This window comes from Pezoporus occidentalis, unplaced genomic scaffold (assembly GCF_034315485.1).
Source record: "Pezoporus occidentalis ecotype Australia unplaced genomic scaffold, CSIRO_AGI_Poc_V1 ctg236, whole genome shotgun sequence".
NCBI classification, from domain to species: domain Eukaryota; kingdom Metazoa; phylum Chordata; class Aves; order Psittaciformes; family Psittacidae; genus Pezoporus; species Pezoporus occidentalis.
The window spans coordinates 545,200-559,961 of NW_026914244.1; the positions used below are offsets into that span (position 1 = coordinate 545,200).

General features: G+C 43.4%; 1 protein-coding gene across 6 annotated transcripts in view; it reads right to left on the reverse strand.

The window, feature by feature from the left end:
- SHANK2 (SH3 and multiple ankyrin repeat domains 2) overlaps window positions 1-14,762 on the reverse strand; it is a 358,561-nt gene that overhangs the window by 217,292 nt on the left and 126,507 nt on the right. For 4 of the 6 annotated variants that reach the window (XM_062621925.1, XM_062621926.1, XM_062621924.1 and 1 more), the window contains 2 exons: window positions 10,596-10,905; window positions 5,912-6,081 (listed from right to left, as the gene is read on the reverse strand). In XM_062621925.1, the coding sequence (XP_062477909.1) occupies window positions 5,912-6,081; window positions 10,596-10,905 (480 nt within the window). Of the gene's footprint in view, window positions 1-5,911; window positions 6,082-10,595; window positions 10,906-14,381; window positions 14,511-14,762 lie in introns of those variants that run through there. The other 2 variants (XM_062621928.1, XM_062621927.1) reach the window with 1 other exon arrangement.

Consider the following 14,762-nt stretch of genomic DNA (forward strand, 5'->3'; position numbering starts at 1 on the left):
AGCTCGCAGAGGAGAGCTTTTCTTTTGTAAATGTGAGGCTAAAAGTGAGGACAAACTGAATTCCATGGGGTTCCTCCAAGACCTTGCACACAGTGAGCTGCTAAACCCCAAACAGGTATGTGTACCCCCAGAAAATTAAGACCTCAGTGCTGACTGGCTCATGCCCTTGCTAAGCAGATCTCTAAATGACAGATGATGCACCAGGTAGCTAGTGGAGTTTCTGCTCAGAAAGAGAATGAAAGCAGGACCTCCCTATAGCCAGTGGTTCTGGCACTCACACAGCATGCAAGTACTGAGGCTTGTAAGAGCTCTACTGCCTGTGCTTTGGGGTGATGGAGAGGGAACTTGTCAATCTCTCACCTTGGAACAAAGTTTTTAATCTCTATAAATAATGAGATTTTGACTGGAACAGGGATGTGAATCCAGATTTAATTGAACCTGGGTTTTTGTCACCTATGGCTTCCTCAACACTGTTACACAACCCAGACCTTTTTAAAGCAGCACTGTCTTTTTACCTGGACTCTTTGTTTCTCTACGTGACCTTGCTGTGTTCTTTCTGACATATTTTTTGTGACAACTGAGGAACCATTGACATGGTAACACAAAATAGGACTTGATCTTGTTCCGAAAGTTGTGCCTTTGCTCAGCAATGGGAGGCTGGCTATGTTTCAGCCTCGCCCTGCAAACAGCCTTTAAATTACACTTCATGAGGTTTCATCCCAAGTAATAACACTGACAACCCCTGTGTACACTTCATTCTCCACACCTTTTCTGAAAGCAGACTGACATGTACAGAAATCTCACCAGACTTTACTGCATCAAACTTTTATGAAATGCTCTAAACCAGGAGTGCCTACAACTGCCAGACCTCTGCCAGACTTTAATTCAATGTGCAAATCACACCCCTGAAGTTGAAAACATAATCCCTGCAGGGATGATTTGATGTTGGATGGGTATGTCCCCCTGTTTCTAACAGTAATAATTAATTTATAGTCAGAAAACATACATTTTCCCTATATACAAAGACTCAAAACTCACAGACCAGACACAACCTCATTTTCTATTTCAGCTTTTTGACATTCATTGGTTAGTATCCCCACAAAAATCACAGGTCTCAATTTAGATCATGCTATTACAAGAAGATCTGAGAAGTGGTTGAGAAGTGGATTAATTTCTTCTTGCATTGTTTTTTTGCAGTTACTGTCATAACTGGAGCACGTCCAATTATGGAGCAAGTCCAAGAGGAGTCCATGAGGATGATCAGGGGCTGGAGCAGCACCTCCTGTATGGAGACTGGCTGAGCAAGTTGGGGCTATTCAGCCTGGAGAAGAGAAGGCTGCGTGGAGACCTCAGAGCAGCCTTCCAGTATCTGAAGGGGGCCTATAGGGATGCTGGGGAGGGACTCTTCATTAGGGACTGTAGTGATAGAAGAAGGGGTAATGGGTTAAGACTTAAAACAGGGGAAGTTCAGGTTAGATACAAGGAAGAAATTCTTTACTGCGAGGGTGCTGAAGCACTAGCACAGGTTGCCCAAGGAAGTGGTAAATGCTCCATCCCTGGCAGTGTTCAAGACTGGGCTCGACAGAGCATGGGGTGTCCTGGTCTAGTGTGAGGCATCCCTGCTCATGGCAGGGGATTGGACCTGGATGATCTCAAGGTCCTTTCCAACCCAAACCATTCTATGATTCTATTCTATGATTGAAATTTTAACCCTTTATTCTGGGGATATTTGTGCATGTAATAGTCTCAAATTCTAATTTAAACAAGCAGCCAGATAACAAATGCCTCTACAAAATTCAGCATCAACCTGGTGCACTGTTTCCTCTTTTGTCAGGGAACACATTCTCTGCTTTGTCTTAATCCAGAACTGCCTGGAGTCTCCATTGTTTTATTGTGGGGACAAGAATCCATGTTAATCTTACATCCTCTACACAAACAAAAACATTGGTAATTATTAAACCCAACCAGTGAACTGAACACAACCGTGTACAACGTCTCACAAAACTAGATGACGGGGCTCAGCCACACTCCTCCTTTATGTGTTGGCACCTCCTAGATCTTGGTAAACACACACAGTGTAGGAAGTGATTTAGTGCCAATCACAACCCCCAACATTTCACCCTTTGTAGGCGCTGGCAGCTCTTCCCGGGTTGCTGAATTTGCTGGGATCACAAATGAGCAGAGGTCTGGCTGGCCTTTTAAAAACCTTTTTTCCCCCCACTATATGCAAGTTTTCTTCATTTTCTTGTAACTGACCAACAAGCACCTTTCTTTACTGTTCTGTTCCTCCACCCTTCCACTGAGAACTCCACGTGGAACACCCTGGGCCATCATATTTTAACCCAAGAGCCAGTATTCTTTTGTAAAGGTATGAAAAGATCATAGAATCATAGAATAACTAGGGTTCGAAAGGACCTTAAGATCATCCAGTTCCAACCCCCCTGCCGTGGGTAGGGACACCTTACGCTAAATCATATCACCCAAGGCCTCATCCAACCTGGCCTTGAACACTGCCAGGGATGGAGCATTCACAACCTCCCTGGACAACCCATTCCAGTGCCTCACCACCCTCACAGGAAAGAACTTCTTCCTTATATCCAATCTAAACTTCCCCTGTTTAAGTTTTAACCTTTTACCCCTTGTCCTATCACTACAGTCTCTAATGAAGAGTCCCTCTCCAGCATCCCTATAGGCCCCCTTCAGATACTGGAAGGCTGCTATGAGGTCTCCATGCAGCCTTCTCTTCTCCAGGCTGAACAGCCCCAACTTTCTCAGCCTGTCTTCATACAGGAGGTGCTCCAGCCCCTGATCATCCTCATGGCCTCCTCTGGACTTGTTATAACAGTTCCATGTCCTTTTTATGTTGAGGACACCAGAACTGCACACAATACTCCAGGTGAGGTCTCACAAGAGCAGAGTAGAGGGGCAGGATCACCTCCTTCGACCTGCTGGTCACGCTCCTTTTGATGCAGCCCTGGATACGGTTGGCTTTCTGGGCTGTGAACACACTGAAGCTGGCTCATGTTCATTTTCTCATCAACCAACCCCCACAAGTCCTTCTCCGCAGGGCTGCTCTGAATCTCTTCTCTGCCCAACCTGTAGCTGTGCCTGGGATTGCTCCCACCCAGGTGTAGGACCTTGCACTTGGCATGGTTAAACTTCATGAGGTTGGCATCAGCCCACCTCACAAGCGTGTCAAGGTCCCTCTGGATGGCATTCCTTCCCTCCAGGGTATCAACCGAACCACACAGCTTGGTGTCATCGGGAAACTTGCTGAGGGCGCACTCAATCCCACTGACCATGGCAGTGACGAAGATGTTGAACAAGACCGGTCCCAACACCGATCCCTGAGGGACACCACTCGTTACTGGTCTCCAGCTGGACACTGAGCCATTGACCACAACTCTTTGTGTGCGGCCATCCAGCCAGTTCTTTATCCAGCGAGTGGTCCATCCATCAAATTGATGTCGCTCCAATTTAGAGACAAGGATGACGTGTGGGACAGTGTCGAACGCTTTACCCAAGTCCAGGTAGATGACATCAACTGCTCTACCCCTGTCCATCAGTTCTGTAGCCCCATCATAGAAGGCCACCAAATTGGTCAGGCAGGATTTCCCCTTAGAGAAGCCATGCTGGCTGTCACCAAGCACCTTGTTGATTTTCATGTGCCTTAGCATGGCATCCAGGAGAATCTGCTCCAAGATTTTGCCAGGCACAGAGGTGAGACTGACTGCTCTGTAATTCCCCGGGTCAAATTTGCTTTTAATTTGTTTTACATTTTTACATGACAGTTACCCCTAAAGTAGCTTTACCCCTCTCCAGACTGCACCCATTCTTTTGACACCTCAAGGCTTTTATGAAGTGCTCTTATGTGTTACTCCTTTTGCATTTAGTCTCATATAGGGGAACGGGTTTAAACTGAAACAGGGGATGTTGGATATAAGAAAGAAGTTCTTTACTCTGAGGGTGTTGAGGCCCTGGAATGGGTTGCCCAAACAAGTTGTGAATACTCCATCCCTGGCAGTGTTCAAGACCAGGTTGGACAGAGCCTTGGGACAACATGGTCTAGTGCGAGGTGTCCCTGCCCATGGCAGGGGGTTGGAAATGGATGATCTTAAAGTCCATCCCAACCCAAACCATTCTATGATTCCATGATATCCCAGATGGTTGCAAAGCTGGTTCCAAAAGCTGGTCCCATGCAAAGCTCTGTCTATTTTGTCTGAATTTGAAGATGACTTCTGCATTTTCAGACTTGAATTTTAATTGGTATTTGGCATTCCCAAGAAAACCTGTAACCTCAAAGCTTTGTTTGGCTGCTTCTACTCTAGCTTAGGTAACTTCCACTAATTGGGAACTCCTATAATGTTTTACGAAGTGTTCATATGAACTCTTCCAAAAGTTCTTGTGCTGTATTTTCCTCAGATCATCATCACTGCTCCGGAGGTCATCAGGGCACAATCTCCCAGAACTGCAAAATTATCTTTTCATCCCTACAGACATCACCAGCTCTCTTTCATTTCACCTTCCTCCTTCATCCTTGTATTTAAAATTAATCTTGTGTATGTTTTATCTCTAAGTGCAGCATTCTTCAGATTTCTGTCCTACACTTCCCGACAGCTTGAGTTAACAACAATGATTAAACCCAGAGGCACTTCAGAACCAGACACATCCAAACATAAAAACACAAAATACCCTTCTAATGGCTCCCCATTTTTAACAACTACTGTTTGCAGGCTCAATGGAGGAGATGAAGGGAGCTTATAAGGATGCTGGGGAGGGACTCTTCATTAGGGACTGTAGTGATGGGACAAGGGGAAATGGGTTCAAACTAAACCAGGGGAAGTTCAGGTTAGATATAAGGAAGAAGTTCTTTACTGTGAGGGCGGTGAGGCACTGGAATGGGTTGCCCAGGGAGGTTGTGAATGCTCCACCCCTGGCAGTGTTCAAGGCCAGGCTGGACAGAGCACTGGACGTCCCAGTCTTGTGTGAGGTGCCCCTGCCCATGGCAGGGGGGTTGGAACTGGATGATCTTAAGGTCCTTTCCAACCCTAACTATCCTATAATTCTATATTTGAAGTTTTACTTTGTAAGATAAGTAGTTTGTGATGCAAGGAAATTTTCAGCTGCCTGACACTTATTTAGGACACTGACTTTTTCCCTTTTATTTGATTTCATAACTGATATTTGTTTTGTATGAACTGAGTAGAAAGTCTTTTTCTTCCCTGACCAGTTGTACCTGGATGTGTAAAACCACAGCTGTAGTAATGCACCCTCGGAAGGTGAATCCCATAAGCCACACTGCCCACTTTCTCAGCCATTCCTGCATGTACTTAATGTCTTCAAAATAATAACACAAAGTCTGTCCTTGCTTTTAGCATATTCTTAGTTGGGAAGTGCACCAGTGGACAGACATTATACATGCACAGCCACACTTCCACCCCAAGATATTTACTGTAGGTCCTTCCTTCCTACTTACCTGAAGTCTCACAAGGGGACTTTTTCTACTTAACCAATAAATTGTTCCTTGAGGAAAGGGCTTGAAAAGACTTGACCTTATCCCTGTTTCCTTCCTGAGCTGCTCAGATAGCTGACATGTTTACAACCTTTTAAAGCCCTGGAGTTGTCTTTCTATAATGACTACAGAAGCAAACTACGTGCTCTAGTGTGAAAGACAATGCTGCTATTACTGCACGTATTGCTGAATTTCAGTAGTACTTGGAAGTCATTTACAGTGGAAGAAGTAGCTAAATATGAACTGGTTACAAAATAGATCTAGGAACAAATACCCTGCAAAGAAACAAATGCATAACAGCACCTTTACGAAACAGATTTCCCTCCTAAAATAGAAATTTAAGGGAAAAGCTGCATCTAGCAGAAGAAAATGTTTCTTCAAAATTCATTATGTACTCACCTTTGACTCTGTCTCCTTTGTGCAGATGAATTTCCCCTTCCCCTTGAGGTTGATATGGCTTAACGACAATAAAAAGTCTTCCAGGTACAGCACTGTAAAGCTTGCGTTTTGGACCCTGATAATCCAAGGCAGACAGAGTATCCTTGTTGGCACTAGGACTGTAAACGGCACTGGAAATAGAAACGAAAACACATTAACTGGGTATTTAAAACAGGCAAAGTCAATAACTTACCATCACATTAGCAGGATTAAATTAAGCAGTGACTAACATAATTGTCTTCCAGTAAGACATCTAACCCTGCAGGAAAAACACACATTTTTCATCCTAAACATGTCCTTTTAATGGTTGAAATCTTTCAGTAGGAAACAGGATCAATATTTATCTGACCATGATGGCCTGGAAAAGAAAACGCATGACACTGAAGTTTTCAGTTTCTCTGCAAATGACATTTGCACATTCACAGACCCTGATGAAATTTAAAATTGATATGTAAAGCATACATTAAAAGCATCACAATTTGTCAGAAAGACTTTAAAACATCAGTATTTACAGTTACTCTTGGGAATGGCCATCTCTGTAACACTGTAATGTTAATTGGGCAATCAACACAATTGAATTATTATCTAAAGGGACTGAATAATCAAGTTACTTCGTCACTCCAAGGCCTAGAGCTCAGTTTTAGGTCTGCACAAAACATGGTTCTTATGCCTAACATATCCTCCAAAAAATCATTCCCTACTAATGGCAATCAACAGCTGTCCCAATGACTTCAGCACGGTATGCCCAGAGAAGCCCTAGGTCATCAACCAGCACACAATGTGCTTACGGTGTATAAAGCCAGTGAACAATGCATAAGATCATTAATAAACCTCCAGACAATGACTGAACCATCAAAAATACACAAAAAGAGAAAGGCAAATATTAAAGAGGGTGCAAACCTATAGGAGATACCACTTGGGGTCTTACACAGGAAGTCTAGAAACAGAAAACATTAATGAGAAAGAAGAACATTCATAAAGATTTATAGGAAAAACACAGGGTACCAAAGGAAGAAAATTATCTAATGATGATCTAGCACTGTAACACTCCACTTAACTTCCTTGTAAGGGGAAAGAAAATGTCTCAAACTTACTGCTTATAGCAATAATCAAAATGAAATACATGTTTACTTGGTTTTGCCCTTGTTTTTAACCAAACTCCTACCAAAATAGGAGTCAATAAGGCTCTCACTATAGGTAAAGAAGTTGTCTGGTAAAAAAAAACCCAAACACAGTGGGTATTCCATATGAGGAACACTTCCACGTTCCTGCAGTAACTTCTTTACCATTTGGAATAGCATCCTCTTTTCACCTTGGTGTTCTGTTCTTCTACATTGCGAACAGGTTCTAATAAAGAGTTTAAAAGCAGGCTCTGGTTGCACGTCTGGGATGGAGTCTGCATCAGAAACCTCAGCTAACTCTCACAGTTGTTTAAAGGAAGACAGGAAAAGATGATGTTTGGGTTTCAGTTCTTTTGCTCCATCCCCTTCTCCTTTTAAGTGAAGAAACAGTCATCACCACAAAAGAATCCAGATCTATAAACTGCTGCTACACCCCTGATTTCCACTTCTAACAAGCTTTATTTTCTCCCTAGCCTGGCAGCAGCCAGGTAACAGCTATTCACAGTTATGTCCCAACATTTTCTTTAACTCCTGTCCTAGAAGATACATGCATTTTCTCTCTGGGAAAGGGGAGGGGGAAATGGCACATTTAACCTTCACACCAAAGGCAGAATTTCTCCGGAGACAGTTTGCTAATGGAAATCAGGGCTGCACCGTGGCATAGATGACTTCTTCAAAATAAAAGATCTTTCCTCTCCCACCTTGTCCCCAACTTGGGCTCCCAGCCCAGCAAGTCCCATGCCATGAAGCAGCAGGAGGGGGATGCGGAGGTTTCAGATGTGTGGCTGTTTCCCTCTCACCCAGAAGGTGGCTGTCCTTGATGGCTCAGCCCTGACTGCGGCTGGGCTGGCACCTCCTTTCACTCATCACAGTGACAAATCCCACAGGAAGGGTGCCAGCTTCCCACACCACCAGTTTGGTACAAAATCAATATCCAAGCCACAGAGGCTGTAAACCTCACATGAACCCCTTTCAGCATCACTTTCAAGCCCCTTTCCACAATGTCAACCCTACAGACCTCATTAACCCTTCATCACACTATTAACTTGATGGCTGCTTCTGCTCCAGAACCCACTTATTCCTATGTCAAAAAAGGCTTTTTCATCCCTAAGGGGAGAAACAGCTTCATGGTGAATATATTATTTGCTAATAATAATCAGAGACAGCAACAATCCCCACATTTAGCTGACAGTAAGTAGGTGGTCATAGAGTTAAACAAAATCTGTGAGCAAAGCGTCCTGCAGGGTGCCATTCTTGACTTCAAAACAGGCCTGGGGCAGGAAAAGGCATTGCTTGCAGGAAAAATGGTATATAAAACCCTTTTAGTTGTCCTTAGAGAGCCTCTAGCTCTCTTCTTGCTACTTGCGCATAGTCTGGACAGCTCTGAAACCAGTCTTGATGATGCATATGAAACTCTGCAGCTGGGTGGCACTTTAAGTAGCTGTGATACTGATGCACTAAGAGAAAGACCAGAATGTTACTTCCACCAAATTTCAGGCATTAAACTGGTTTCCACTATCATTTGGGCTACTTTACAAAATGATGTGCTTTCAGAAAGGGAAGAGGGAAGTGGCTGAATAAAGTCAAAGCAAATAAATGGTTGCTTATTCCAAAGTAATTTAATTGTTCCTGCCATCTCAAAGGGCTGTTTATACTTCAAGGATCTGCAAGTGTGTTATCCCAGGAATACTGATGAAAAAGCACTTTTTATCCTTTCCAGCTAAAACAATCATGGACTCTAAGGTAAACCCTCCCACTGGTGGCATCAGCAGCATCCAGGGGAATGTGAGGGCACTCATTCTCTGAGAAGCATCCCCGGGGCAGCCTCCTCACCTAAGCAAAGCCTCATTATAACTGGTTTTAAGCCGATACAGCTCTCTGTGAGGAAGTGTCATCCAAATTATATCCCAATGAGATTTTGCCCTTATTGTAACATACAACAAAGTAAGGCGAGTTTCATAGAATCACACAGCAGTTTGTGCTGGAAAGGACCTTAAAGCTCATCCAGCTCCAACCCCCTGCCACGGGCAGGGACACCTTCCACTAGCACAGATTGCTCCAAGCCCCTGTGTCCAACCTGCCCTTGAACACTGCCAGGGATGGGGCAGCCACAGCTTCTCTGGACACCCTGTGCCAGTGCCTCAGCACCCTCACAGGGAAGAATTTGTTTCCTGAGATCTCATGTGTATCTCCCCTCTGTCAGGTTAAAGCCATTCCACCTTGTCCTGTCCCTGCAGGCCCTTGTAAAATGACCCCCTCCAGATTTCCTGCAGGCCCCCTTAAGGCATTGACTTTTGCTCTCCTGCACGACACCACTGGCATAAGCAATTTGGTTCCTGTTCCTCCCAGTGATTCTTACATTTCAGACAACTATTTTTTCACAAAGCACCATGTTTCCACTCTCCAGCAGTATTGTTCCTGTCACAAATACTGCTTGTCAGTTTGGGTGCCTGCAGCCAAGGAGAGAAGAAGAATGTGCAAGGTAATAGGCGACAGCTTCAGCTTCTTGACGTTTTGTTTTACTGAGCTGAAAACCCAGCTAAAGATCCATTACACCTACAAATGACAAACAGAAACAAACGCCTGCTTTTCTTAACAATTCTCATGTCCTTCCCTGCTCTGAACAGTGGATGGGTTTTGATATTAGGGAACAGGAGAGGCAAGGCCAGATAAGTGATCAGTGAATTAGATGTATTTGGTCAAACTATTCAAGCTGTAATTCTGTCAGTACTCAGCTCTGTCTTCCTTCATTTCTGCCCTGTGCTTCACCCCCTTGTCCTGGTGCAGCTCCACCACTTGCACACTTGACATGCAGTTCCTGAGTCCTCCTTGAAGTGAACCTGTAATTGCCTATTCACAGGGCAGTAGCTTCACAAAGCTGAAGCCCGCGTTTGTGATGAAAGCTTAGAGACGATCCTCTGGTTTATCCTATTGCTTGCAATACCTACAGCACTCTAATTATTCAGGATTTGATTTCCAGTGGGACATAGCTGCAGGGTATTTGCAGAGTGCCTGCTGAATCACACTTGCAATTCAAGAGGAAAGGAAAAGCAGCAAAGTCACAGGGAACACGAAACCCTGCAGCAAGGATAATCATGAAAGAAGCCCATGACATCTAGCAGCAGCATCTCAAGAAACCCCCATTGCTCTCAGCCAGCCTCCTACACAGCCTCACTTATTCCCCCCCAGTTATTCCCTCTATTTTACTCCTTAGTTCAGCACACATCTACAAAAGAGAGAAACTGTCTCTGCTTCACCACCCACGAGCTGCTCCAACACAGGTTTCTGGCATGACCAATAGTTTCATGAAGGGACCAAGTATCTCAGAAACATTTTACTTTGCTGTTAAATACACTCAATATTTCAATGATTAAAAGATCCTGAGAACCAGCACCTTGACTTGGAGGTGCAAACTCAGTGTTAAGTCACTGCTGAGCTTGGCTGAACTTTAAAGGCTGCAAAAAAGAACATGGCAGTGATGACCTCAGGGATATGTCATGCTGTGCAAACAGTCCAAAACACACCTGATGTGCCTGTGCTGCTGCCGTTTGGCATCCTCTCCCAGCCTGTTCAGGGATGGCGAGCGGCTCCGGGAGGATGGAGTGTAACTACCCACAGTTTTTACAGTTCCATTAGGATTATTCTGCATCTGTTGAAGTAGATGAGGTGAAAGGCTGCGGTGTGAAGAAGCAGAGGAGGAGGCTGACCACTCAGGGAGGTTGTTGATGTTCAGGTTGTTGTCACTGTTGGAACGAAGCAAGATCCGAGGTGCTGCTAAGGTGCTCGGAGGTCTCCGCCTTCTGTTTGAGTAGGTGGGAGCCTCTCTAAAGGGCACTGTGTAAAGAAAGACACCCAGGGTAATCACAGATGATTTCACCATTCATGTATGTTTACCTCCCATAAAAAGATTTAGCAACAGATGGCATTGTTTCTTCTGCAAAGACAGAAATCCACCTTGCCTGCATAGCTAATCGAATTCATTACAACATCATTAAACCCCAAAACAACTGAGCAATGTCAACCTGTTCACTGGCTTTAATGAATAGCCAGTTGACACCAGCAGCGTTAAGTCTGCTAAATAGTCTGAACTATGGCCTAGGAAAGAGGAAACACCTCATTATGGCCAAGTTTGAGTCTCACGAAGTTCGTGTTTGTGCTATGTTGTCATATTCAATCAGGAAACCTGGTACAGAACAGGAACATCTACAGAGCAGGGCTGCATGTATGATTCTATGATTCTATGCGTGAACTTCTAACTTCCTTCTCCCACTGGCACCCAAACTGGGAGGATTTCTTTCCATCCCAAGTTTAGGGATGCTTTAGTTTTTAGCCCAACCTGAAATCTGTAGCATTAACAGTCACCTTACCCTCATCCTCCAGGTTAAAAATTGAGGACAGAGATTTTTCTCCTGGCAGAACTCTATTACACTGCTGTAATCCCCAGGTATCCTGTTCTTTCTAATCTAGGCATTTCTACTGCCTCTATTACTATTGTATATAGAACATATTACCCCAGGGTAATACACTCACTCTGTCACATTCCGTGTCCCAAAGAGAACATGACTGTATCCACAGGCTGCTATATACTGGTTAATGAAACAGTCATAACAGAAAACAAAAGCAAGGGCAATAAGGATCTGCTACAAAACCAGAGGGCCCATTCTTTCCTCAGCATTACTGGTACAGTGCTGCAGTCACACAAGACTATTACAAGTAGACATTATGCTCTCCAGTTCTCCCTTTTCTCACTGTAATGGGTCAGTCAGCTCCAAGTGCAACTTCAAAGGCAAATTTCCTTATAAGAGGCACACAGTTATCCCCAGATGCAACAGCATTTCCCACCCATATTATAAGGGAATAAAGGAGCTGACCCTGACAACTCATTCTTGCTTCGGTCCCCATTCATGCAACTACTCTCATCAATTTATTTCAGGATTTGATCCAAAGTGCACATATTTACATCTGAACAGCCACAGTTGTATAACTAACAAAAGGCAGGCTGGCATTATTCTGAGGACTTCATTGAGCTGTTGTAATTGTCAGGGGAAGAAAAAAAAAAAACCTATTTCAATTGGGAAAGAAGCCCCACAAAATATCATCCTACATGTCTAAAGTGCCATTTATACTGTGCCAGGAATGTCTACGCATTCAATACCTTTCAAAACCACACAAAAACAGCAGTAAGAATCTCTGCCATACTGAGCAAGTAAATAAACTCACAGAAATATGAGTATACATAGGAGTCAATCTGTCCTGCCTTGAAATACAGCCTTTAATTGAGAGAACGCACCAACACTTCAGGTTTCAGAGCAAAACTGAAAGCATATTCCTAACAGAAAATAAAGATGGGAGCGCAAGGAGAAGAACGGTCTATGTCGTTTTCACCAGAATCAGTTTAGGATTAACTGTGATGCTGAATACTTTAAATTAACAACTTTGGTATTTCTAATGAGCTGTAACTTTCTCTAGGAAATAGCTCAACAACATCAGACCGACTGAGCAAGAGAACAGAGTGCGTAGAGAGAAAGGGCTTTCAATTCATTTCCATTCATTTGAAACAAGGCTGAAATAAGGGAAGTCGTCTTTAAAAGCTGTTACAGAGGATAAAGTCCAATATTGGTGCTAGAAACTGGCAGAAACTGTATCATTTTCAGGATATTCCAAGTTCTTTGTTATTCATTTAGGTTTCAAAGCAGCGGAGTGTGCCACGGAAAGGACCCTGGTGCTTCACAGGTCACAGTGACAGCCCCGGTTAGCACTAACTTAAGGAGAACTCACAGCACTTACTTCCAAAATTAACATACACAGACCCTCTGCACTGATGTACATGTCACAGACGTGCCATCTGTGCATCCCTGTAGCTCTGACATTCGGAATATGACTCCCAGAATTACTTCACTGAAGATAGGGGATCTCTCCCAGGTACAATAAAGCAGGAGAGCTACTGTAATTTCAATCGAGGAGGAAGCACACTGAACTGAATAGAGGGAATGTTCTGCACATCATTTTGCTACCTGAGGGTCTCATGCTGCTCTCTTCAGGTCACCAAAGTTTAGCTTGGACTTCAGTCAAAACTGGCTCTGACCCCTGGATCTGAATCTCTCATGAATGTGAACAGGTAACACTCCAAGCACATTGCCCACTTGTGCAGTCACAGACTGATAAAACTAAATAATGCCAACATTTGGGGGGTTTTACTGCAACTTTGGTGAGGCTGGTGGGATACCTTCCAGAAGAAGAGGGAGGGAGCACACAGGGCACGATGCTGGGGCACAGTGACAGGACAGAGAACTGCTGAACACCTTTACACGGACACATTTCAGAACACACAAAACTGGCACATTCATTCCTACTGGAAAAACAGGGTCTCTTTTGTGTATATCCACACTCTCCAGGTGCCACATTAACTCTTTTTCCCTTATGTACATGAGAAGGATTTTATATCGCCATGTAGGAGTTATCTTTCCCTTTGCTATTAATGTTCTGTTCTTAATGAGAGAACCACAAGCAAAATTAGCCTTTACTACAGAAAATAACCTGGAAAGGGGCTGACTAATTACACCAATTGACGTGTGTCTAACACAAATCTTTTATAGAAAGAGTTAAAAATAAGCATTTCCATGCTTAAAGTGATTAATATTCTCCCCAACTGTTTCTTTTCCCCAGCAATCTGCAAACTCTAAGTGGGTGGATATTTTTTTAGCTGCTTCTTATAACCATTATTGATATTATTTTCACAATTAGAGAACCACAACACAGAAGGATGGAATGCAAACGTCCACGCTTTAACCCCTTTGGACTCAGTCTTCCCCTAATATTTCCCCCTGGTCAGAACTGGAAGTATAAACTGGCACAAAACTTGTTTGGGAAAAACACTTGATATAAAAGGACATGAAAACGCCTGAACTCATTTCATGCTCCTAAAGTTTAAAATTATCATCCCTAAAAGCACCATTTAATCCTTCCTCCAGCTCTCAGAATTCTATTCCTGGCACTTCATACATCTGAAGGGGCAATTCAGCCCCATTCACTGACAACATTCCCCTAGGAAATTCCTTCTGGGTCTTCAAATGCATTTCTTAGGGAACAAACCCATCTTTTAGAACTATTTGATTTTTCAGAGAAAAAACCTAAAATGAATAAACTCGCATCCAGCCTTAATAACCAGTTGCCTAAATGCCTAAATAAAATAACTCTGATAAAGAAACTGCAGGAATTGATTAATTACAGAGTCACTAAGCCCATCATATTCAATGTACACAAGAAAACACCGGTCTGAAACATCAAAGTGTTCTGCTTTTATTGCTTACCTTCTTTCTTTGTGAAGGCATTTAACAAAGACTTCATTTTTCCCTTTTTACTTTAGCAGCAATCCCCTCATTATATAACCTTGGCTGGGAAGAAAAGAGGCAAAAAAAAACCCAAAAAAAACAAAACAAAATCCAACAACAAAAATATAAAAATAATAAAAATCTCTGAATCAAGCTACCCAGTTTCTATGTGTTCAGGCTGCCTGCACCCTGACATAAGCAGCAGGTTTCCGGGCACTGTGTAATTGCGAGCATAGCTGGGCATGCGGTACCCAGCGTTCTGGTGACAAAGCCCACCCCACATTCTGTCTGTCAGCTGGGAGCCAACTGTGCATAGACTGGAGCTGCTCAAAAAAAATAGAAAGAACCTTACAAAAAACC